Here is a 25106-nt window from a genome sequence, read left to right on the forward strand (position 1 = left end):
GCAAGTTAATGCATCCAATCACACTCACCAACGATGAAAAAGAGGAGAGGCTCCTGCACGCTATCTGGAAGTGGCGGTTGTTTCAGTATGGCGTCTGTTGCTGAGGGCGCAAATGGCAATGGAATCTACTGGATTCATGACAGTAACGTTATCCTTTCATTTTTTCGTATTTTTGTTCGATGAATCGGTTTAAATTAGTTATATTATTTTGGTTTGGCAAACATAAAGGTTAACCGTGGTCAGTGGTCTGGTCAGTGTATATGAGGGAAGGGAGGCTAATAACTTATTAGCGGATTTTCATTGTCAGCTTAACCGAACTCTAGTTTTAGTAACGTAACTTACACAAAGCTGCAGTTGAACGGAACTATACATGTACTGTTCTGAATTTAAGTTGTATTATTGAAAAGACATATAGAGTGTAGATAGTGAACGTAACGTTAGTACAATACTATACAATACTACAGTAAAATGCATGCAATTACAGTTCTTATCCCTAGCACTGTAAAAGCATCATCACATAACTACATTTTTATCATGTAGATTGGAGTACTACTGCTGTAGTCTTATGTTATTCTGTTTGTAGACTGTTTGACTCCTTTTACTTTTTATTGTATGCTTAGCTGCTTCTCTTGTATTTTCTTTAACTTGCATAGAATCAGATGAAGAACAAGGACAGCCCATGGTTTTTGTTACAGGTGAGACTCTATTTTTAAAAAATGTGTCTGTTACTGTTATAGCCTACTAAAATATCCTGTTCATAAATCTGGCACCTCATGTTTGATATTTGAAAACTCTCACTCCCATCGTCTTTTAGGGATGAGCAGGAACGTCGCTCTAAAGTTTGGTTCAGCAAATAATACAGAGGGAAAGATAAAAAGGAGAGCTGGCAGCATGGATAAAAGTGGCAAGAAACCAGGATTGCATTTGGGAATACAAAATGCTGAGATGGCAGCTGGAAAAGCTTCAGATCGGAAGCTGCCTTCTACTGCAGCCAAATCCAAAACCACTACACCTGCACCAGAACCAGACCTGCCTCCCTTCACTTCAGCTCAGGTGAGCAGTGACTTCTGAATATTTACAGTGTTTGTGTGGTGAAATGCTTTTGACTCGGCATGAAATGGATCGTCTTTTCTTCCCTATTGTGACATATCCGAGTGAAATAGCTTTTCGAATCAGAATTTTTTTTTTTAGTGCGGGACATGATTTTGTACTTCTCTGGAATTAATTGGATCGTTGTCGTTTTAACATTTTTCTCACCCTCCTTACAGTGGTTGCATCTTTGTCACCTTTTTCATCCCTGATAAGTTTACATTTCTGTGTCTCTAATTAATTAAACTCCAGTCAATTAACACTAGTCAAAAGTCTGTTCATTCTTTATTATTACTAATTTCCATGTTCAATAATACAGTTATCAAAACTATGAAATGGCACACATGGAGGTTTGAAAGTTATGCAGTGACCCAAATATGTTTAATAAATCCAAAAATATATTATATTTGACCTATAATTGAACTCTGGACATTCCAATAGATGCTTGGACTCCTTTTGACAGATTTTTTTTAATATCCACTCCAGCATCCATTAAAAAATATCAATATTTATATTGTTTATTTGTTTACAAAACTAATTTCAAGCACATAAGCATTAAAGTTTTTTTTTTGAGCTTTTGAGAAACATGCAAATGTTTCCAAATTATGTCCTGTACTATATTATGTTTTTATTACTAATCACAATTAATCCAACAGCCAATTAGTTTTGGATTTTTCTCTTTTTTTTTTTTTTTGATGATTTCAGCAGCAGTGATTTAATTAGGATAGATTTTAGATATTTTGCACATAAATGTTTGCATGTTGGGGTTTAATTTGTCTTTTTATTTTTTTATTTTTTGTGTTTTGTGCCATGAATATTGAAAACCTTTGTTTGTTAATGTAAGAATGTGTTTTGTGAAGGCCCCTTAAGAAATGCATCTAATCAGGGTAAAGTGATCCTGAAACCAACTAAATTATTCAGGTGTTCAATAAGACCAGTCAACTTGTTGATTTTGTCAATGTGTTGTTTTGCATTATATCCCTATGATGTATGTAAACTTAATATTTGCATATTCAATTTTTGTCTGTATCAAACATCACCTTGCAAGAACTGATATTTCCTTTAGGAAATGTAACTATCTTTGATCTAACTATCTTTGACAGTCATAAATTGGCAGTTTTTTTTTCTTAAGGATGTACAAAAAACCTATCCAGGTTTGTTTATTTGATTTGTACATGAAATCTTCTGGAACATCTTGTTCTATAGATGTTCAATAAAATTGAAAGTGTCTGTTCTGGATTGCAGACTCTCTTCAGCGCTGCCCAAGCCAAAAATAAGCCATCGCTGAAGGATCTCTGCCCAGAGGACAAGCGTCGGATTGCCAATCTCATCCAGGAGCTGGCCAGGTAAAGCCCCTCTCATTATAGTGGTCTGATGAATGAATGATTACAGTAGACCTCAAGCCAATGTGATTTACTGTGCATGGATCTGATTTTGTTTACGTGTTTCTTTTCAGAGTGAGTGAAGAAAAAGAGGAATCTGTACAGAAACTCAAGGATGAACAGGAAACCTTTGAGAAACAAATCATACAGTTAGAGCAACAAAACCAGCTCATCGTACAAGAGAGAGAAAGTATCCTTTTACAACAGAAACAGTAAGAATGCTTATCGAGTTTAGGTTTTAGGCTTTCATTTAAATGAAAAGCTGCCATCAATCACATCAAATTAACATCAATTACATTTTAATGGCAAACAGTCAGCTATGACCGATCTCATATTATTGCATACGTTTTTATTTCACAATATAGTTATTTTTTGCTGGTGACATATCAGTAGGATTTCAGATTTTAGTTTTTCAAAGCGTTTGTTTGTTTTATTCCTCATATCTTTTTAGAGAACTGGTATCAGTCTCTAACAGGTTTGTTAAGTAGTTTGCCAGGTCTTCTTAGGTAAATGGAAACCCCACTTAAAGAGGTTGTTCCACATTATTAAAGGAGAACTCCGGTCAATTTTAACATTGATCTAATTTTTTTGTACATTTGGAGTGCTGTCAATACAGAGAACAACGACAAAAATCGGTGTTGCCTACACCGTGTTATCCTCTTTTTAAAATTTGCACCCTGTTGACTTCAATGGGGCAAGTACTAAACCTGCTTTTAGCCTCTTAACATCCTTGATGTGTCATTACAAGTGCACAGAAAATGTGAGTGATTCCTTCTGAGTGAACACGAGTGAGTCTGACTGCAGTAGATGTGAAAGAAATGTATAAAAATGATGTTATTTAAGCCAGCGCAAATACCTTTGTTTACATCCTGTTTTTCGGTTGAAGTCCAAAGTAGTCGATTGCCGAGTTCACGCGCGTGATCATAGGTATTAAACCTATGCGTGTGAACTCTGCAATCGACTACTTTGGACTTCAACCGAAAAACAGGATGTAAACAAAGGTATTTGCGCTGGCTTAAATAACATCATTTTTATACATTTCTTTCACATCTACTGCAGTCAGACTCACTCGTGTTCACTCAGAAGGAATCACTCACATTTTCTGTGCACTTGTAATGACACATCAAGGATGTTAAGAGGCTAAAAGCAGGTTTAGTACTTGCCCCATTGAAGTCAACAGGGAGCAAATTTTAAAAATAGAATAACTCGGTGTAGGCAACACCGATTTTTGTCGTTGTTCTCTGTATTGACAGCACTCCAAATGTACAAAAAAATGAGCTCAATGTTAAAATTGACCGGAGTTCTCCTTTATTAAGCAAGTCACAGTTCTCATGCAATATGGGGAGGAAGAAAGATCATTCTAAAGATGAAAAGCATGAAATGGTGCAATGTCTTGCAGAAGGCATGAAAACAACTAATATTTTGCTAAAACTGAAAGGAGATTATCGACAAATCTAAAGATTTGTGATTGATTTGGAGCAAAACTAATCTCAAACTTACCTGGGTAGCAGCTGAAACCGACTTCATGCAACAGGCCACTGATCAATTTGGTGCATCCTTGCTGAATAAAAGTATTAATTTCTTTAAAAAAAACAACAAACTATTGACTCTAAACTTTTGAACGGTAGTGTAATTCACAATGTGGTGACTCAAATCACAGTCCACTCTTTAGAGAAGGCCTGTTTTGTGTTTTAGACTGACAGGGGGCAGTGTTGTCAAAGCATTGGATTCATGTTCAGTCGTGACTGCTGTAGGGGCAATATAACCACAGGATGTCATTGAGACGGTTGCTGAATTACACTTGTACTTGAAGGGGTGAGGATCCACTTTCTTTGGCATTATGTGTCACATTGGACATCTCTAATATTGAATCTTTTCATTGAAGATTAAATAGGCTTTATTTTCAGCAGGATTGTGTGAAATGTAACAGACAAACGACGAAGAGAATGCACACTGTGTTAGGTTTAATATTTACTATTTTAGATGCCAGTTTTTGAGCTCAGGGATCGGACCCGTCCTTGGTTTGGGTTGAAATGCTTTTAATTTTCGTTTGAAATTGAAAGAGCTGGCACTGATCTCATGACCACTGGGAACGGCGTGGGTTTCTTCTCGTGCCAACCTGTCATCCGACTGGCACATCACAAACTTCGCACAGTTCGGATGCTCCCTTTTTTTTCCTAGCGGCTCTGCCAGTTTCGGTGATCTTGCTTTGGTCAAAAGACATGGCGAACCATCAGTTTCGTCCAACACTGTGAAATACGAAGAGCAATCGCAGGCTGCTAAATTGCAGATTTGGCAGGCGAGCTCAGAAATTAGGCGAGCTCAACTCAATTAAATGCACTTTGGCTCCGCGGCCTGGCATTTCCACTAAAATTCAAAACTCCATTAAAAAGAGATTGTAGTGCAAGACAAACTGTATGAAAGCCCCCTGTGGAGACAGGGCGGTCTCTAAAGGTATCAGACAGATGCTGGCCCACAGAGCTGGTCTTAAAGGTTAAGGGGGACGTGAAAAGACAAACTGAGTCATGAGGCTCTGTACAGAATAATTGCTCTTATTGTCTCCATCTTATCTGCCGGGATTGCGATTATCAAGAGGAAATATCTCCGTAGGAGGGGGAGAAAAATTATAAGTTACATTCTGTGCGTAGGAAGAATTTGAAGCCCGTGTACGGAATGAAATTAGAATTTTCTCAAGCCTGTCTTTGGCATTCTACACCACGTCTCTGAGCGGTAGATTCTATTACAGAGAAGCTCGCAATCTTTGTTCTTCACAAGGAATTTACATCAAGAAGCATGGAAGACACAAAGGAGAAGTTGAATGCATTCATCAATATCATTAATCTTATTGAAGTTTGCATGGTCGCTTTTCCGAACGCTTCGGATGGATCAGAGGAGCAGAAGTCCTTTTGTAATAGTTTGTTTGACTAGTTCTGAATCCGTGCATCATGGCGGGATGAGCTTAGGTGGGGCATAAGCCCTCACAGAAATGCCACTTAATCACAAACCCACTGCTTGCATATTGTTTATGACCAATTAGTTTTGTAGACACACTAATAATTGGAAGTAATAAACCACATGCTCCCAGCAAATGAAGTCCCATGATATATAAATAATCAAATCATCAGTGGCTTGGTGAGTCATTTTCACTGTTATTTAAATCGAAGCGTGCGGTTGTGTGAACTGTCCTCCTATCGATTTACATCTCAACCTAACACACGCAGACCATCCTGCCGAGTGGCCCCGTAAAATATTCTCTTCGGCGCAATTTTGTTCTACCTCGAGGTGGATTTCATTATTTTATTTCTGTGCCGGGCTGACAGGGGAGTGAATCATGTTGACAGCGCCTGTCTGAAATATCGAATGCAAACTCTGATTTTGTGTATTTTTGGATGGGGGTGGAGACGTGCCTGCAGCTTTCTTTTCTCCTGATGTAGGCCCCGGAATGAGCTCTGATTGGCCGGCAGCCAACAGAGGTGCCTGCGCGGCGGGAAGCGAGAGAGAATCTTATCAGTCCCGCTCCAGTCGCTCCAGATTACCAGGCGCTGAGCGTTCCTGCACGCCCTTCTGTTAATGTATTAATATGTGTGTTTACGCCCAACCTGTCTATCAGAGTATCAGAAGCCTCTCGTCAGCTGCGAGGTAGATGCCTGCGTGTGATGCACTCTATCTACGAGACAGGCTCTTGGTTCTCATTGCAAATGAGAGGCCTATTTATGGTAAGGGTCCTTGTTGAACAGTTACTCATTTCATACCTGCAATTATACAGAGGTTTGACATGCAGCTGTCATAAAGGACATTGTATGTTGGCACCCCTGGATTTCATATGCCTTTGTATCCTCTTATTTTAGACAGTCAGATGTTGACTGATGATCTTGAATAAGCTATAATAATAAACCTGATGGATTTAAGTAAGATATTTTAAGATAAAATATTTACATAACAAGGAATCAACCATCAGTTTGTGGTTCCGCTTTCTTTTTGCGACCTGAGCATTCAGAACAAGGATGTCAAACTCCTGTTTGCGTCACCTGACCTTACGCGAGGGTTGTGTGGTACACTACAATTTAAACATTTAAAAAAAGTTTTTCTCAACGAGGCTGCATTTATTTAATCAATTATTTGAACAGTAAAGACAGTTTCTATTTGAATATATTTTAAAATGTAATTTATTCCTGTGATGGCGAAGCTGAATTTTCAGCATCTTTACTGCATTCTTTAGTGTCACATGATCCTTCAGAAATCATTCTGATATGTTGATTTGGTGATCAAGAAACATTTCTTCTTATTATTATTATTATCAATGTTGTGCTGCTTAATATTTTGTTTAATATTTTTGTGGAAACTGTGAAAAGAGCAGCATTTATTTGAAATATAAATATCTTTTAACATTATAAATGACTTTACTGTAACTTTTGGTCAATTTAAAGTATACATTTTTTAACATAAAATAACAATAGACATCTTATTATCCCAGAATTGTATATTTGTTTGATCTGATACAGTCCAGAATCAACTTAAAAAAAAAAAAAATCTGCTTTAAAAACCAACATTGGGGTAAAACAAATGGTAGCAGATGGAATTTGCAAATTTGATTTATCAGAGGCCTTTATATTACATTTCTAATCACCAAATTAAACTGGTGGTAATTGGGGAATATTAGAACCACTCACTCTCTTGGTTCTTAACTTTAGTTTTTAATAGTCTGATATATTTAATACTTCAATAATCTGAAACTGAGCATTAACACAAAGTTAGTAATTTGTAGTAATTGTATGGCTAATTGTAATTACAGGCCTGCTTCTCATTCAAACTGACAGCACTGAATCAGTGGTATTAGTGTATAGTGTATTAATTTTTTATATCACAAATTTATATTATGCGTGAATACTGAATGTAGTTTGTAATCAAGCAAAACGTTACCACTTTAAGATGCAAGCTATAACGTGCAAAACAACAAATTGAATAATTGATCTGTCCTCTATGACCTTTTTAACTGACTGACTTCCGTGAAATGCAAGAGAAGATAAAGGCAACACTGGACCCCATTGAGTTTCATTATATGGGCAACTCATTTTATGTTCTGCAGAAGAAAGTAAGTCATACAGGTCTGGAATAACATGGGTGAGTAAAGGATGACAGAGTTTTTGGTTTTGGGTGAATTCTTCTTTAATGCACCATATTGCTTGGCAACTGTAAGGAAGTCATTTTACAAATACTATATTACTTTATTTATTAAACACTGGTGTCCTGGTTCGTTCTTATACCAATAATCCAGTGTGATTATACCACTTAACCTTGCCTTTACCAAGGTAAAAATCACTTATCCATGGCCTTGTGGGTTATTTTTGTATTTATTCCTCTTCCTTTTTCTATTGTGCAGTATTCTGGAGATTTTAAAACTAGCCTTTGTTTTTAGGTAAGATTTACCATGCTTATCTTATGGGTATTGGATTGAGAGGCTGTTGAGCAGAGGCTGGATTTAGTGCTTATTGACATTGTAATAAGGGAGATATGAGGACTATAAATAATCTCTATATCGTTCTAACTTTCAGTCGGTTTGATCTGTGTTGCCCCTTTCGAGTTCATGGGCCTTGAGGTATTATGATGATCGCTGAGCGTTTGTGCTCTACAGCCAGGCTGATTATTAAGAAGAAAGACCAAAAAAAGTCGCTTTCCATTATTGCTTTCCACGTTGGAAAATTAGATCTACCGAATGGATTTCTGCAAAGCGTGTGAGAGTAAGCGGGCGTACGTCACACTGTCATTAGTCGGCGCAGTCGGCGTGGCTGTGGTTCTGCTCCAGATCAGTTGAGTTCTGCCCAATGCTGAATAAGTGCCAGCTCTCTCTGTCTCTCAGCCTGGCATTCTGCCCGCCCCTGCCCAGTCAGACCCAGATGGAGGAGTGTGTGAAGCCCTCACCCCGAAGAAACGCTTCTATCTCTTCTCTGCAGTGCTGCTGTCTCTTCTCGCTTTCTTCTCAGTCTGTGTACTTTTCAAAAAGTCACAAACATGACTCCAGGTATTGGCGGCTGGGATTCAGCCAGAGAGACTCAAATGTCAGGAGCCAGAGTAGAAGTCCAACTGGTCTCCTCTTTTTGATATAAGGGCACTGGACAACTGAGCTCTCTGTGGGAGAATTTGTTTTATATATTTTAAGTTCTTCTTGTAGCTTTTCCTGTTATACCTAAGCTTATTCAGTTGAATTTTGATTTTAGAATGTTTGAATTGTACCTGGCCAGTTGTATCAAAGACTAGAATAACACAAGATGCGTCACTCGTATTGTTTTGAATGGGGAAAAGTGCAATGCTCAATATGGTGGAATAAGTCCCGCCTACTAAATAAGAGCCAATCACTGATTGGTAAAGTCATCGCGTCATTGCAGCTGCCATTAGAAGCTCCGGTTCCTATAGAAACACTCAGACGCACGCTTTCACTGCGCATGCGGATTAGCTTGATCCAGAAAAATGTCGTTTTCGGTCATGATTCAAACGTTTAGAAACAAAATGTATGAGACAGTTGTTGTCAGAGTCAGTGGTGATTTCAAATATGAAATTTAATCGTAAGCTCGGCGAATAGTTTTGGAGAATTTTATGTTTCCCCGTTCAAAGAGATAGGAGCTGTATTTGCAAGCCCGAGAGGTGTTTCAAAGATGGCCAGGAGTGAAATGACTTGTCTTGAAGGGACTTTGGTTGTATTTTATTTAATTTTATATTTAACTTTTTTTTTCAACAAAACTGCATGATACAGATTTAGATTTTGGCATTCTCTGAAAAAACATCCAAATTATAACCTTTGGTTATGACCATTACCCTTGGTTTACAGGGCTGCCAACTTTTGAGTTTAGCTTGGAGTGAGATTTTTATTTTGGGGGTGGTGGTTATGTCTGAATTTCTATATTTTTGTCTGAATTTCGTAATAAAATTGACGGAATCTAAGAGCTGAGAATTAGTTTAATATTAAAAGTACCTCTTTGCTCCGCAATTTTTCTGTGAGTGAGAAAATGGATGTGTGGCGTGAGAGCGTGTGAAAAGTGTCAATTGCGTGTGTCTCACGCTCAATGCGTGAGAGTTGGCAGCCCTGGGTTTATCTTTATACCATATTTAGTGTTGCTTGTTACTGACACTGGTCTGAAAAACATTATAAATTAATTTCATCCAAACAAATTTGCCTAGCCATCCAAATAATACAAATACCTCCTCAAATCTTAGGGAAAACACCAACTTCCTCAAAACGATAAACTGGTATTTTAAGTAGTGTACTGTACTTTTTACTTCTTTTTTTTTAGTCACCCTGTCTACTTGCAGACCACTGACCTAGACCAATCTTGAAATGTTATTTGTTTTACCTCTCAAGCTTGATGATATCGGCTTTGGGCATTTCAAAATATATTTGAGTGTTTACCTCGACATACAGCTGATTTTACAGTTACTAATTACCTTTGGGACACTACCTTGAGGGAGGTTCTTACCTTTTGTACCTTCTGTATAAAGTCTCCTGCCTACTCAGCAGTAGCTTGGCAACACTACATGGGGGGAAAATGGATTACCATGTTTGGCTTGGGAGGAGAGAGGGTTTTAGTCTAAGTGGGAACAGTGGCAGAGCTATTCAGTGCGTGTTGACCCTTGACCCACGGCACAGGCCTGCAGCACCAGTACCGAGAGTGTCAGGAGCTGCTGGGACTCTATCAGCAGTACCTCTCCCAACAGCAAGAGAAACTCAACAAGTCTATCACACTGCTCAATCAGTCCTGCTCCCACAGCAAGGTGAGTACTAAGAGAGAGCGTGTCTGTGTGTGGGAGAGAGCGATAGATAGAGGCCACAAATGGCTCAGACTGAACATGTGCGTGCACTGAATTTGTATCCTCTATGCTATTTTGGAATTTTAGCTGATCAGTCACGGCATTGTATAACCATAGCAGGTAGAAATTCATTTGTATAGCCGGCTATCTTTATAACCTGGCAGACCAACCAATTTATCGGCTGATATTTGGCCGTTTTGTGATTTTGAATGCAAGCCCAGCAAATTTTCCGTTTTCCTTAAAAAGTTAATATTGGGCGAATTTATGTTATTTCGATTACACATTTGCAAGATTCTTTTATCTAGAATGACTTTATATATATTTATTTCGATGTATAAGACTGACCTTGAATACATGATGATAACTTTGCTCACTGCAGGCGTTTGGAAGTCCACCAGTAATTCCCTAGATTAGATTGTGCTTGGCCAGTTGTGTCATTTTCCCAGCTACAGAATTTTTTTTTTCCTGTATTTGTCCCTCTGTCTTGCACATGGTCAAAGAGAGAGATAAGACCACCAAGGTTGCACGAAACATGAAATGGCATTCATAATTCATTTTACTTCTGTAATATGACATTTTGAAATGAAAGAATATTTGACAAGGAAAAATGAATGCCACAGTTTAATATTATCCATCTGAAGTTGTTTGGACATCAGCTGAATTTATTGCTGTGGCAGAATATGTATGTACGTATGTATTTTTACTAGTGCTGTCAATATTAACACTTTAACCCATGCAATTCTTTTTTTCAGTTTAACACGTTAAAAATATACTAACGCAAAATGTCCATTTTGTCGAGTATCCTCGCCAGCACAGTCTTAAATTATTTAAATTAAGTCTTAAATAAACGTAAAGAGTGAGAAAATGGGATGCGTGTCAGATCTGCGTCGTGCAGAATGTATTAAAGTGACAGCAGCCTAATAAAACCGCTGTCATTATGGATAGTCAAAGAACAAAATAAAAAGAGAAAATTACTGCTTTTGACTGAATAACATTTGTAGCTTTAATAAGGAATAATCTGTATATAATTTATAATTTATGCAGAGAAGAATGTGAAGTGTTTAATAACTTTATTCAATTTCTGTATATATCCATACTGTTAGACCTACCTAAAAATCTTAAAGCACTGTTTACAAGGTTACATGGGTCAAAAACAACGAAAACAATAACTTTTTGTGCATTTTGACAGGGCAAGTAAAAATCTGAACTGGTCTGACAGGGCCAATAGAAAAAAATGAGCCCTGATACTGTATATTGAAGCGCACAGGTAAATGTGACTTTTTATTATGTGAATTTTAACACACAGTTGGAATAGTTTTTGCAACATAATTATTCATACCAATTCTCAATTTTCATAAAAAAAATAACTTTATAAAGAAATTCTAAATTAATTGCATCCAAAAAAACTGCACTGTATGAATCTGAATTACAAACACCCCATACCTGGAGGAGACCCCCCCCCCCCCAAGTATTTAATGATATGAAAAGTACCCTTAGTTAGAACCCCTATTCAAAATTGGTGTATTTATTTATTAATTTCAACCTGCTGACCACTTTTATGACCTCTCGTAAATCTTTCATGACCAACAGTGACACATTTGGTCTGAACTGCGTAACTAACAGATATTCAACAAATAAAAAACCTTAATATCGACCTCCTTTTGTTGCTCAAAATGATCATAGATCTTAAGATTATTCATAATAATAGTAACATTGCTCACAGCAGGCAATTTGAAGTCCAACAGTTATTGCCTTGAATTGTGTTGAAGGTAAATTTGTTACAAAAGCTCTGTTTTGATGGCTCTATCGGCGGTGCTTTTAAAGAGGATGGATTTAGAGAAGCAGCCTCTCAGAGAGGGGTTTTGCATTGTTGACACTTTAGCATCTATAACTGTTAACCTGTCAGCACACTAAAACAGTCTCAGAGAAGTTCCATCTTTAAATTCATACCCTTTAAAGCACTGTCACTAAAAATATCAAAGCTAAAACAAAATAAAACTCACTAACCGACACTGTAAAACTCATCGGTTGTTTTAGTTTAGAACGTGCACCCTCCATCTTAAGCTTGTATAAGGGAAATGAGCTTGTCCTCTCTGAAACCTTGGCTGTGAGTAATGCATGTTTACATGCTCCACGACCTCCTCTTGAATTAGTCAGTGGCCCATTTCTGTCCCCTCAGAGGCGGACGATTCTCCTTTGTCCTGAATGTTTATCTCTTCGGTGATTGACCTTGGGTTGTTGCGTCCTTTTGGGATGAACCCACCCTCTCTGACTCCCTTGAGTAAAACCTGCTTTCGTTACTACATTATTAAAAGGTCAGAGGTGACGTGTATACTTTCTCTACCTCTGCTTCATCCCACAGATTCCTTGCAGCGAAGGGGTGCCCAGGAGGTCTTCGTGTGGGAGAGGAACTGCTTTAGACGGATCTTACTTGGACCTTCCTTTATCAGGAAGTAGAACTGAGAGAGGTGGGTCAGTGGAGTGCACTCATTCTTTCTCAACAAGACCTTTCAGTGCACCCTCCAGCAACGAGCAGAACTGTGGAGTCCATGACAAGCACACCAATCACAATTCTGAGAGTGGACCTAGTGATCCCAGCTTCTCCAACAGGGAGCCCTCAGCCTGCGATGCCCTGAAGCGGCCTGGTGCCTCTGAACCCAAGTGCTCTCATCAGTGCCACAGAATGGAGAGTGACAACATGCGTGGTGCTAATCGAACCGGACTTGCTCCGCCTCCTGGTCAGGAGTACTGGGAGGAGAAACGGCAGTGTCTATTCCTGCAGAAGAAACAGCTGGAGATGGAGAGGGAGAGAATTCAAGCTCGGTTGGTTCAACAGGAAGAGAAACTTCTGCTCCAGAACCAGCAACTCCGTCAGTCTTACCTTCAGTACAGCAGGTAAGAGCCTGGCACGGGCCTTTTGTTTAAACAGTAGATAATAATGCATACACATAACCAATAATGCATACACAGAAGTTCATGCACCTAAAAATTGTTCTAGTTCACTGTACAATAATCATGATTTTTGTCTCATTAAAAAACAGAGACGAGTCCTGCTATTTTTGGTGCAAATCAACATTATGCCACAAATTCTGTTAATACAGCCTAACTTTTCGCAAATATTCTTTTAATTTTTGTCTTTTGAAGGCTTCAGCAAGCAACCACAACAGATTTTGAGAAGCCCTTAAATGGAGACAGCAGTTTTAATGAAGGTCCACAGTCCTGTTTTGTTACGGATCAGGTAACACACAGGTAAAGATTGTCTTAAAAATAGCACTGAATGCAAAAAAGAGCTGGAGAGATAAAGAAAAAGTCAAAAGTCAAAATCTTTAAATATAAAAAAGTTCCCTATTCAAAAGATTGGGGTCAGTGAGATTTGTTTTTGAAAGAATAATTTTCATCAAAGAATCCTGAAAAAAAAATGTATTACAGTTTTCACAAAAATATGAAGTATCACAACTGTTTTCAATTGATTCTTGAGCACCAATTCAGCATATTAGATGGATTTCTGAAGAATCATGTGACACTGATGACTGTAATTATGACTGCTGAAATTTTAGCTTTGCCATACCAAGAATAAATTCCAATATTTTTCAATATTTAAAATATTTTAAAGATGCATTGTGTAATATTTAGGAGGATCTGTAGAGAGAAATGCAACATAATATACATAACTATGTTTTCAGTGGTGTATAAAGACTTACTTAATGAACCGTTATGTTTTTATTACCTTAGAATGAGCCATTTCAATCTACATACACTGCAGGTCCCCTTACATTGAAATGGTTGCAATTCGTAACCTCACCACTAGATGCCGCTAAAAATCACACACTGCACCTTTAAAATAGAAAATATTACATTGTAATAATATCTCATAATATGACTATTTTTACTTTTAAATGGTGTAGAATAGTATCTTTCTCTCTCTTTCTTATTCAGCAGTGAAATAAAAGAGCGAGAGCCACACACTCTGCAGAGAAGTTTTCGACAACCGTTGAGTAACATACAGTCACAGGAACAAACATCAAGTATTCAGCAACCTACACCCAAGTTTTCACAAGGTACGTTAACAAGAAATTATGCTCAATAAGTTATTCCTTTCTGCTTTTTACTTTACCTTCTTAATGGGAAATTTGCATTACATAATTTCAAGTATCTCAAATTTTCTCCCTGCAGAAATCTCCATTACCAAGAAGGATATGGCCACTTCTCCTGTGATTCCAGAAAGCTTCCGGACATCTGCTCTTCCCAAAATTCCTCCTCTTGGCCTTCCCAGGACTCCACAGGCCTCCAGGTGAGTTAAGGTGTCCCTCAGGGTTCTGTCTTTGGTCCACTTCTGTTTTCTATGCCATGGATTGGTTTCTTTATACACTCATCTAAGTCATCACAGCCTGTCTAGGCCCATCTGTCTAACACAACTAATGTGTTTTTCCACACACTTTCTGTATTTTTAGATGAGCAAAACATTTCATTTTGCCATTTGTGTGGCCACTCTGCCAATTAGGGATTCTTTAGAGAGGCTGCTGTTGCAATTTAAAGATTGGGGGAAAACTCCTGGTGCTTGAGATAAGCCACTTTCAGGAAACTCAATGAAAAGAACCATACAAGTAAATACAATTTAACAAGTTCAATTCAAGAAGGAGTGAAAAGAGGGAAATGACAGCAATTTTGGCTCAACAGCACAGCAGGGGCCAAGCCCATGTATTAATTGTGTTTTTGGAGTCCCTGCCTTTGTGATAGAGCTTCTTAATGCAAGAATGTGAAAGAGGAGAAGGGGAGGGAGAACTGATATATGGGGGAATCCAAATAAAACAGGGAAAAAGGGAGAAGAAGTGAAGGAAGAGAAAAAAAGAGAAAGCTGGTCTGGGCCCAACGCAGTGCGAGGCCTTTTTGATGAGTTAAATGAAGATTTTTGCCGGCCAGCGCTGAGGCTGACAGGAGCCAAGCTGAGTCCCATTAGCTGACGTAGCAGGGCCCAGCAGCAGGTGTAATTGAACCGAGTCTTCCAGCTCGGGCCGAGAATGTGCCGCCTCCCTCAGCTTAATGAGAAAGAGTGAGGCAGAGAATGAATCACTGACCGCTAGCGCGAGACACACTCTGGGATAGGGAAGGAAATTCATTACCGTTTTCTTTTAACGTAGAAAGGTAATTAATGTGACAGCATGTCTTTTTTCCCGTCCCCCAACCCTCACTGCGAGAGTATGAGCATGTCTCGTTTAACATGCCATCTCTGAAAAATGCAGATTATTTGTAAGTCGTTTGTTAGGCGCATTTCTTCTTTTTTTTTCTAGGAGAAAATGTACTGACTTCAGAAGTAATTGCCTTTTTTCTCCCTGTATTATATGTTATGGTGAATATTTTGCATTAATATGTTCCTTTCTGTCTCAGATGTTTCATTACCAAGGCAGAACTTTTACAGGGGCTGGGAAAATTAGGTTGCTTTGTGTGCAGCCATGCTATTTGTGGGAGGCATACCAAGAGAGTGTCAGAACTGACAGGGAATTGAATACTTGCATATGCTTAATATGTACAGTACTAGGGAACTTGATAAGGGCCAAATGTGAACTAAGACTAAGGCAGAGATGTGTCTCTTAATGAAGTCAAACTGTTGAATTTTAAGTGACCGTTCCGGATTCACCTTTCATTGTGCCGTCAAACAGCTTTAAATCAAAAGTCAAAGATATGTGATCAAATAGGCGATAAAATAGATCTTTAGTTAGACATTTCTCTAAGCACTGTCTATTGATTAAAGATTTTAGTTGAATAAATGTTATGCCAGTTAAGGTATTGCACTTGTCAATATTTACTGAGAAAAGCCTCTAGATTAAATTGCTCAAATGGTAAGAAAATCTTTACAGAATTTAAAAAGGAATTAAAATAAATGTAGAAAATTGTATTTTAATTATGTAAATAATGAATGGGAATAGAACATTACATTTCTGCACATCTGGCATGCAAGTCATATTTTAATTTAAAAGGACACACTTGCCTTTGCTAATCTTGACATGGTTAGAAGAGCATCATGGGAAACACTAATGCTAAAAAGGTGCATAAACTCTAACAAGATGACCGTTTACCCTAAACAGCACTATGGAAAGTATATATATATTGACGATAAATATTTTATTGCATCCCACTGTCTGGAGGGTACTTTTGCATTATTCAGAACCAAACCTGATTTGAGGAAATCAATGAAGCGAGTCGTTTATTTATTTATTTTTAAGAAGCCAGAGGTTGGATGCTGCCAGGACAACCTCAGGTCTGATGGGTCTGATGCCACAGGGATACACTTTAGAAGAACTACCGAATGCCCCTGTCAGCCAGCAGTGAATCAATAGACAAGCACTGTATTACTATGAGTTTGCTTAAAAGGAGAAGGATGCCCTGGGGATAAAAGTTTGGGTTAATGAAATGATTATGGATCTTGTGTCTGCTAGAAATCATAACATTTCACTCTACCTGAAATGGGTAGTTTTCTTTGATTGTCAGTATCCTTCGGGTGTGTGAACCCAAGTAATGATTCTTGCATTATTACACACTTAGATTGGTCTTGCCTTTCAAATTGAGGGATTTTAAAGTTTTGCTAAGGCAAGTGTCACTCACTATTACTATTTTTCATACTTTGTGGTAGGAATGTTGAACCCAATATATTAAACTTTGGCATGTTTGTTGTCCCACACTGTTTGTGGAAAATGAATGATTGAGGAGACTTACTATTTTCACGTGGTGGGCGATAAAACTGTCGTAAAATTCCTTACATTGAAAAAGATCACAGAGAGTTTGTGGTTTGCTTTTTGACTTAGTTGAAAAAATAAATAAATTACTACTTAAATAAATTCATACCACCATGATGGTGTATTTTGCATTGCTAGGTCCACTCACATTTCCTTTTGACAATATTAAAGTCTTGTTCGAGTTGATCTCGCTCAGAAGAGTGGAGAGAAGGCGATGAATTATGCAGTCAGACTGATAAAACTCAACAACGTCTGCAAGACTCGTCAAAACAATACACTCATCAAACCACGTCCTTCTTTCAAATTACCTTCACCTTTTCAAATTAACCTGTGCAGTGCAGACTTGGGCCATCTCTTGTAAACTCCTCATCACTTTACATTGTGTATCATTAAAATTTTCAGGGCTGTTTTGATTGAGCTGAAGTGAGAAATGTCAGTGCTCCTGCCCATGGCCTGTGCTTCTCCTCAGCTTACTATTGATTTGAAAGAAAATTGACATGCAGTTTTGTCAGTACTTTCCGTTTAGGATTTTTATATTACTGTTTGGGTACAAATTTGTTTGGGCTCTCAGGCGTGACAGACATTTTTAATGAGAACAGTAAAATAACTGGAGTCAGAGGCAAAGGAAACTGATAAACTGTCTTTTGTTTGGAGTAACTGAAGTAGAACCTGATTCTTTTTCAGTGTCTTTCATCCTCTCTCTGCATTTTACTCTCACATTGATGAGAGTAGGAGCTTGAGTTGATGAGTTAACCGGTAGAGATATATTTATATAATATTTATTTCATTTAAAAATATAATATAAAAAATATTTTTTATTTTATTAGTTTTGTTGAATTTAAGATGTAGTATTTATTTTATTTTTCTCTTCAATAATCTAGAGAGTTAAATACTGCTATTGTAGTGCTCAGCTCAACTTTTTTTTTTTCCCGGGCATCTTGAACTCTGTTCCCAATGCCTAGCTGATCCGTTGAATGAACAGATAGCGTTAGGGATTAGCAAACCTCCTCTTAAGTGATATTAATGTCTCGTGGTCATTCGCCAGTGGACCTTGTGAAAAGCAATGAAAGCTTTTGGGTAAATATGACTGCCAAACACATTAGCATTCTCTCCGGCAATTTCCTCCTACCAACGCCCTAACATCCCCCTCCCCCGCCCAAACTACACCTACCCCTTCCCTTGTTATAGATTGTGACCGGCGGTAAGAAATGCATTATTCATATCGGCAATGCCGTCCGTTGATGGATGGCTGTTTGAGAGGCCTGTCCGTTAAATAAATCAACAAATAAAAATGCTAATTCTCACATTTCTAGAGGGAGCCTTGCCAAAGTCCCACCCCAACAGCCATCCACCCTCAGTGTAAGCTCTCTTTCTCTGTCTCTTTCCCTCTGATGCAAATGTGCAAAAGAATTGTCGGATGACAATCGATTGTCATTCGCCAAAACGACAAAATGAGATTCCCGGATTGGACATTACTATCATTGTCATAGGACTGGATGTCAACGAAACTTAGATTCAAGTTTCGGGCTTAAAAGCAAAAGAACATTAGGCAGCTTGATCCATTATGATGTCATGAAATATTTGTAGCAATTTTTTATCCTGAGTAAATATATAAAGTTGCATACTGACATTCAGTGAGCAGGTCTCTTTCTCAAACAGGCTTGTAACTGGCTGTGTAATCGCTAGCAAATGAAACATACCTGACAGATAAAGTGCAAAAGTTTTTGCTTTTGTTAGTTATGATCATAATTCTTGTTACATAATATTTATTGCAAAGTAATTTCATAAAGAAATCTCCATTTATATAAAATAACAGCAACATCAATGAGAGTGCACAAAACATTCTGTGTAAAGTTGCAAGAGTGAAATGAAACATTCTTGATTATGTATGTATTACTGGAATATGTTTTGACAAGTTAACAGTGCAAAAACAATGTAGGAGTCAACATTAACTGTTTTATGCTGTTGCTGATACTGTGTTCAGGAATTGGAAATGTGCAATGTAGTTACTTCCCACTATGGTTGCATTCATGAGTATAATGATGGTGGCCACGAAGATATTAAGCAGGGAAGAACCTGCTCTTATCCAAAACCTAGTGAACCACCTACTTAGGCAGTATTTTAAGGCATCACTTTGCAAAAGGTAAACCTAAACTTCTCGTGTAATATTTATTTTGTTTATTAGAGTTCTATCATCGTTAGCTTAGCAACATGTTGTTAACAAACCAGTGTTGTTAAAAATAATTTTCATTAATTGAAGTAAAGCTGAAATAAAATATTAGATAAAAAACTTAAAGGGGTAATGAATTGAGAAATCCAGTTTACCATGATCTTTTGACACGCAAGTTTCAGAACTCAAAACTTACTTTTTAGTCCAAAAACAGCTTTTATTGAAACCAAAACCAAGCTCCGAAAACGACACGTTTCGGATTTTGTCACATTATGACATAATAGCTTGACGAAAGACTGCCTCTGCAGAATCAGATCAACGGCTACTTCTACATCATCTTGACACCCCTACTTCTACACCACTGGTGCGTTAGTGAGGTGAAACGGAGAGAAGAGAGATACAGGATCACTGGACTAAAAATAACATTACCTTCCAAAGGATCCTAATGCTAGGAAAGTGGTTATTTATTTACAAATATGTGAATATCTCAGCATTACTTGTTTGTTCAGTGCATTTCACTGTGGGTTCTTTGGTAAATCAGTCGCAATTTCAGCGCAGGCTTTGCAAACACTTTTACTGTAAGATATGAACCTGACAGTAATGCCACTACATTCAAGTAACCGTGTTAATTCTAATGCTTTATCTGTGATCAGTGATTTCTAATATGTATTATTCATGTACAGTCAGACATACTTTGTCTTCAAAATCGTTTATTGCTTTTTATGCGTCAATAAATCATACCAGTGAGTAAATGGTCAACTTCACATTGCTTCTCTTAGTAGCATGAAAATGTGTTATTTAAATTTGATTAAATTATATATAGAAAGCGATCAAAGAACCCTCATTTTATAATCGCTGGAGTTGTCAATCACACAGGGTGAGTGTATATGTCACTGAAGGTGCGTTCATGCCATGTTGTAATTACCATAATTATGAGATTTCAACTTGTTAAAAGCTTTTACATCCTTGTAGAACTCGTAATTACAGCTTGTAAGATTGGAATTTTCTGAGAGCTCCTACTTGTACCATGTGACCGCTGTATCACCTGACCTCTGCAGATTAATTTAGGCATTGATAGTTTTGCCATAGACACTCATAATTTCCAGTCTAAGGACGTGAACAGCATATAATAGAACGTCATGTGTTTGTATATAATTGTAGAACATTATGTGCACCCCTGGTTATAATCAATGAGGCTGTCTACACTGCACAATGAATCTCTTATTTACATCGTGTTTGCACTGTTAGTTATGGTGAAAGCATTCATGAGAGTACAGAAATAGTTGCAATGATGAGAGCACTGCAATCATGCGCTCAACAGACATGACTGTCATCGGCTAGAATGCTCATTGCTGCAACCTTTCATGCAACGGGAGTAATTCTATAATCACGATTAGTTAATCTCGACAGCTCTAATAGTAAAAACATAGTAAAAGATTTGGAGAGAGTTTCACATGTAATACTTATTTCATATGCAAAGATGTTTGCCAATCCCATTTCAAGTCTCACAGCAGACACACTCCTTCCAATGGAGTGTTCTCGGCTGCGTTCCAGTCCAAAATTGCCATGCCCTTCACTTGCTAACTTCCCTCCGTCTAATTCACTCAGCTGTGCGTCATTTGCTTACGTTGCATGAGTGCCCACTACTGGCGGAACCTTTGCAATAGGCTGAATTGGAACGTGCTTAGCCCTTGATCACTTGGAATCCACTATGGGGTTGATTTATTATATATTTTTTCCCTTACGAAATTGTTTAATGCAGCATTCTACATGAATATAGGTCTGTTTGAGTTGTTTAAATAAAAAAAAACAAAAAAAAACAAATATCATAGAGTGGCTTGTGGTGGGGTAAATTAAACGCAATGTGCGTTGACGTCACAGTCGTGTTACATTGTGGTATATGGAGCTGCCTGAAGTGTACATGTGAAGTAGACTCGCTCCCTCGGTCAAAATCGAGGTAACAAGGGTCTGTCCATATAAACTTCACGAAGTGGAACGCACTTCAAAATGGCGGCAGGGATTCCCCCGAGGAGAAGTGCTTAGGGAAGTTCGCAAGTGCGTGTCTAAAAGTGGACTATAACGCAGCCCAAATCAGAGGGCTAAAATAGAAAATGGTCTTTTATTTCTAAATTATGACAAATACTAAATACAGTACTAAAATAACGCTACATCAAATTCCCTTATGAAGAATCTCTTATATAGGCAGTAGACAGCAAGCTATTGTTTTTTTCTGATGGCAGTAGGCAGAACAGCCAGTATAGTGCCGCATATGTAGGTTTGTTTATGGTGAATGGTCGCTGCCTCCAGAGTCCAGGGTCAGAGCTGTATCAGTGGTTAACAAACTGCGGTGGGTCCAGGTGGTCTGTCTAAGCACCGGCTTCTCAGAGGCCTTCGTAAAGTGTGAAGTGAGATCAACTGGCCTGTAGTCCTCAGGGATCCGGGGGTTTCCGATCTTTGGCAGCAGAACAATGCAGGATGTCTTCCAGAGCTAGGGCACCTTCATCAGTCCCAGCATGAGGAACAGGTGCTCAGGAACCCCACTGAGCTGGCTGTGTGAACATGTGTTCAACCCTCTGGGGATCAATCCGTCAGCCTCAAAACTTATCTTTACCTGTGCAGAGATTCACCAGTTTGCTCAGTCCTCACCTGGTCAACTGAAATAGACATTTGAAGGGTGAGAGGAGTAGGTATAATTTTAGGTTTTAAAGGCATAGGTCACCTGAAAGTAAAGAGTCTATCATCATTTATTCACTCTGATGTTGTTTCAAACCCTTAATATTTGAGATAGTCTTTCTGCAAATATTTTAATATTGTGTCCCATGTAAGAAGTTTTGACTGCTTTTTTTTTTTTTTTTTTCATTCAATGAAAATTGTTTGGGTGGCAAGCCTATAGGTGCTGTCACATTTACTGTTGTTTGGGCGAAATCCAGTTATTTCAATAGGAATGCAAGGATTTTCCTACATAGATTTCGCAATTTGGTCACACGCTGCGTTGACTAACCAGAAAGCTGTTTGGTTTCAAAGTGACTTCTGTGTGAGTCGTGCATCATGCGTCACTATACTTTTGTCAATGTACCTTTTTTCCCTGTGAAATTTTACAGAAATTCGTTAATGTGACTGCACCTTAAAATGAGGCCTTACATAAAACATTCACTGTATTTCCCTGTAGCCTTTCAATAACTTTTGTGAGAAACAGGCTGGAATTTAAATATTAATTCAAAATCATTCCTTTTTTTAAAGCATCTCAATGCACGTCTCTGGTTTGATGTCAGTGACGATCAGTTATGTGACACCTACGTTTGATCTCAAATTGGGTGACACGTCTTGATGTCACACATTTAAATGCAAGAATATGATATTGAGTGACAGATTTACTACCTCTGTTCCAAAATCTAGTGAGCTGCCTACCCAGACAGCATTTTAAGGCACCTCAGGCATGCTTATCGACATCTCAGTTAGGATGTTGTCTTAAGGCCGCGATATACTCACGGCGAAGTTCTTTTTCGTTTTTCGTAGTAGTATATAAACCTTATTCAGAGCAGCGCCATACCGGGTATGAAAGCAAGGCTGTGACAGATAGACTTGACATTTTTCACTGGCATCCGCTGTAAAAAGCTCCTAGATCACTTATTTTCTTCGGCTCACGTTGCCTGTAGTTTTTTGTCTTCTGAAATTTCTTGAAAAGATGTTTCGTCAGCAAAACAATCCAAAAACGCATTATATAGTAGTACAACCCACTGAAGAGATGCATGCCTATGTCTCACAGCCTCACTTTCATTCCCGCTAAAAATCAAAGATGACGCTGATTTGAATAAGGTCTGTTCTGTTAGTGAACATCCCTAAGCCGTCCACACTGCTGAGAGTGACGTTTAGATGAATATGGAAATATGTGCTGCGTGCTTTCCTTTCAATAACAAAATAAACACAACAAAAATGGCAGCGTTGAGAGAACAGTAGTTATGAAAGCATCTGATCATAGCTATGTGGATATGTTTGCACAAGCTCTGTAATTCAGCATTCCAGTAAATTCACATCGTGTTTATAGCACTTTATACAATAGATTGTTTAAAATCAAGCAGCTTTTACTGAATTAAACATGAAAAAACAGTCAGTGTCTCTTTCAATTAGAATTACAACTTCAATTTCTACTATAAAGCGGCTCTCTGGTGTATTCATGTTTTTACTCGCGGAAGTCAGACTTCGATGGACTGAAAAAAAGAAATGAACCAAAGAAGATTTCTACGTCAGAGAAGGCGGGGCCTCAGAGCACATCTACCTATTACATCATCGCCACGGACCAATGGTAGTATGAAGGTGTTTACCAGCCAGAGCAAACTCCCGAAAGGCACGCAAAACAAACTTAGTTTTGGCCTGATTTTGTTCAAAATGACGTCACACAGTTTGTTCTTCAATTTCACTTGAAGTATATCGGGGCCTTTAGAAGTGTAGGCTGTAAAGAGCTCACTTGGTTTTGGAACAGAGCTTATGTGTTGCCTGAGAAGGATGAAAGTTTGAAGATTTGACACCCTTTAATTTACCTTTCTGTGAAAACATTTTCAGGTGTAGTTGGCTGATACTTTTATGATTTCAGACCCATAAAGTGTCAGGCATGAAGGAAATAGTGGATGGCATGTTTCTCAGTGTCTTGTATAATCACCACTATCATGGCCATGAAGCAAATACTGCTTTCAAATGTCAGAGGCACTTAGTGGATGGCACCGTTTTCTGCCTCTCATAGAAGCTGAGATCCCTTTCACTCACACACACACACATCTGTATGAATACCCACTCATCCCTTCTGCTGCATTGGATGCAAATCAATGCTGTTTAGAATGAGCAGTGAATTATGTTAGCAGCATCAGTGGAGCGTGCTTTAAGAATTCATGTTTTATATCTGAAATGTGCATGTCTGTACTCGATGAATAATTTATTAAGCACCTCGACTGAGGGGTTGAATCTTTATTAGCTTAATCTTTGTTTATTTATTATTTTATTTATTTATCTATCTCCTCGCTCAGCTCTCTATAGTTTCCTTCCAAACTAGGAAAAAAAAAAAAAATGTGCTGGCTTGTTCTTCATACCCACCCTTAGGCCACATGTTTCAAAGCCTGTGAACTGTTGTCTAGTCAGATGCAACAATGTGGCTTTTATGTAGGGGAATCTGAGGATGCGCAGCATTCTGAACGGTATGTAAATGATCATGCTTTTTAATCCCACTTGTCCACTTTTGTTCTGGTGTATAAAATAATTATGTGACATTTCCTGAGTCATGTTTCTTCTTCTCATTGCTAGGTGGGATGACTCTTTGATGGAGCTGTTGGACATTTTCAGTCCTGTATCTAACCCAGAGAGGTACCGAATCAACCCCTCGTCCCGGAAGAGTTTCGTCGCCCCTCTGTCCTCTCAGAAGACCCTTTTCTCTCCTCTAGACCCCAGTCTGTCCTCTTTGCAAGACCTGGAGGAGAGCGAGATCTTAGAAGACATCTTTTTCATCTGTTGAAGGGTTGTAATGGCGACTAATTGTTGGAATACAAAACTCATTTGAATGATCATTAATTATTCATGTGCTCTTAATTCTGCCTTTTCAGTGTCTTGAAATAATTATGGTCTTCATTTTTTAACATATTCAAGTGTTGTTTCTCCCTTAATAAAATGTGTTTATTAATAAATGGTGGTGTTTATTCAGTCACAGATGGTTGGGCAGCAGCTCCATAAAAGTCTACAGGCTTTTCAAGAAACTGACTTGGCAACGTAAACGTTTAAAGAGATTCTCAAGAACAGTTGCTGCAATCTGTAATGTGTAATCCCTCTATCATCTGATGAGATGAGAAATTTTCGTGAGAGCGACTAGTCAAGAAGTCAATGCTGCATTTTCCACAAAATCATGAGTCATCAAACTTTCTGCATATATTAATAAATTCACATTTCTTTTCC

The 25106-nt window shown here is 38.2% G+C and overlaps 1 protein-coding gene across 2 annotated transcripts; it reads left to right on the forward strand.

The window, feature by feature from the left end:
- The first annotated feature begins 26 nt into the window (after window positions 1–26).
- kiaa1328 (KIAA1328 ortholog) lies at window positions 27–25106 on the forward strand. 2 transcript variants are annotated; one of them, XM_079898211.1, is made up of 11 exons: window positions 27–142; window positions 654–695; window positions 815–1053; window positions 2335–2435; window positions 2546–2661; window positions 10111–10235; window positions 12634–13166; window positions 13416–13520; window positions 14208–14329; window positions 14445–14562; window positions 24465–25106. In XM_079898211.1, exons 1-11 carry the CDS (start codon window positions 34–36, stop codon window positions 24670–24672), a joined length of 1818 nt encoding a protein of 605 aa, XP_079754337.1. In that variant the 5' UTR covers window positions 27–33; the 3' UTR covers window positions 24673–25106. The 2 variants fall into 2 exon arrangements, with proteins under 2 accessions (XP_079754337.1, XP_079754338.1); XM_079898212.1 differs by having other exon boundaries at window positions 44–142; window positions 660–695.

Source organism: Squalius cephalus (genome assembly GCF_949319135.1).
Source record: "Squalius cephalus genome assembly, chromosome: 17".
Lineage (NCBI taxonomy): Eukaryota > Metazoa > Chordata > Actinopteri > Cypriniformes > Leuciscidae > Squalius > Squalius cephalus.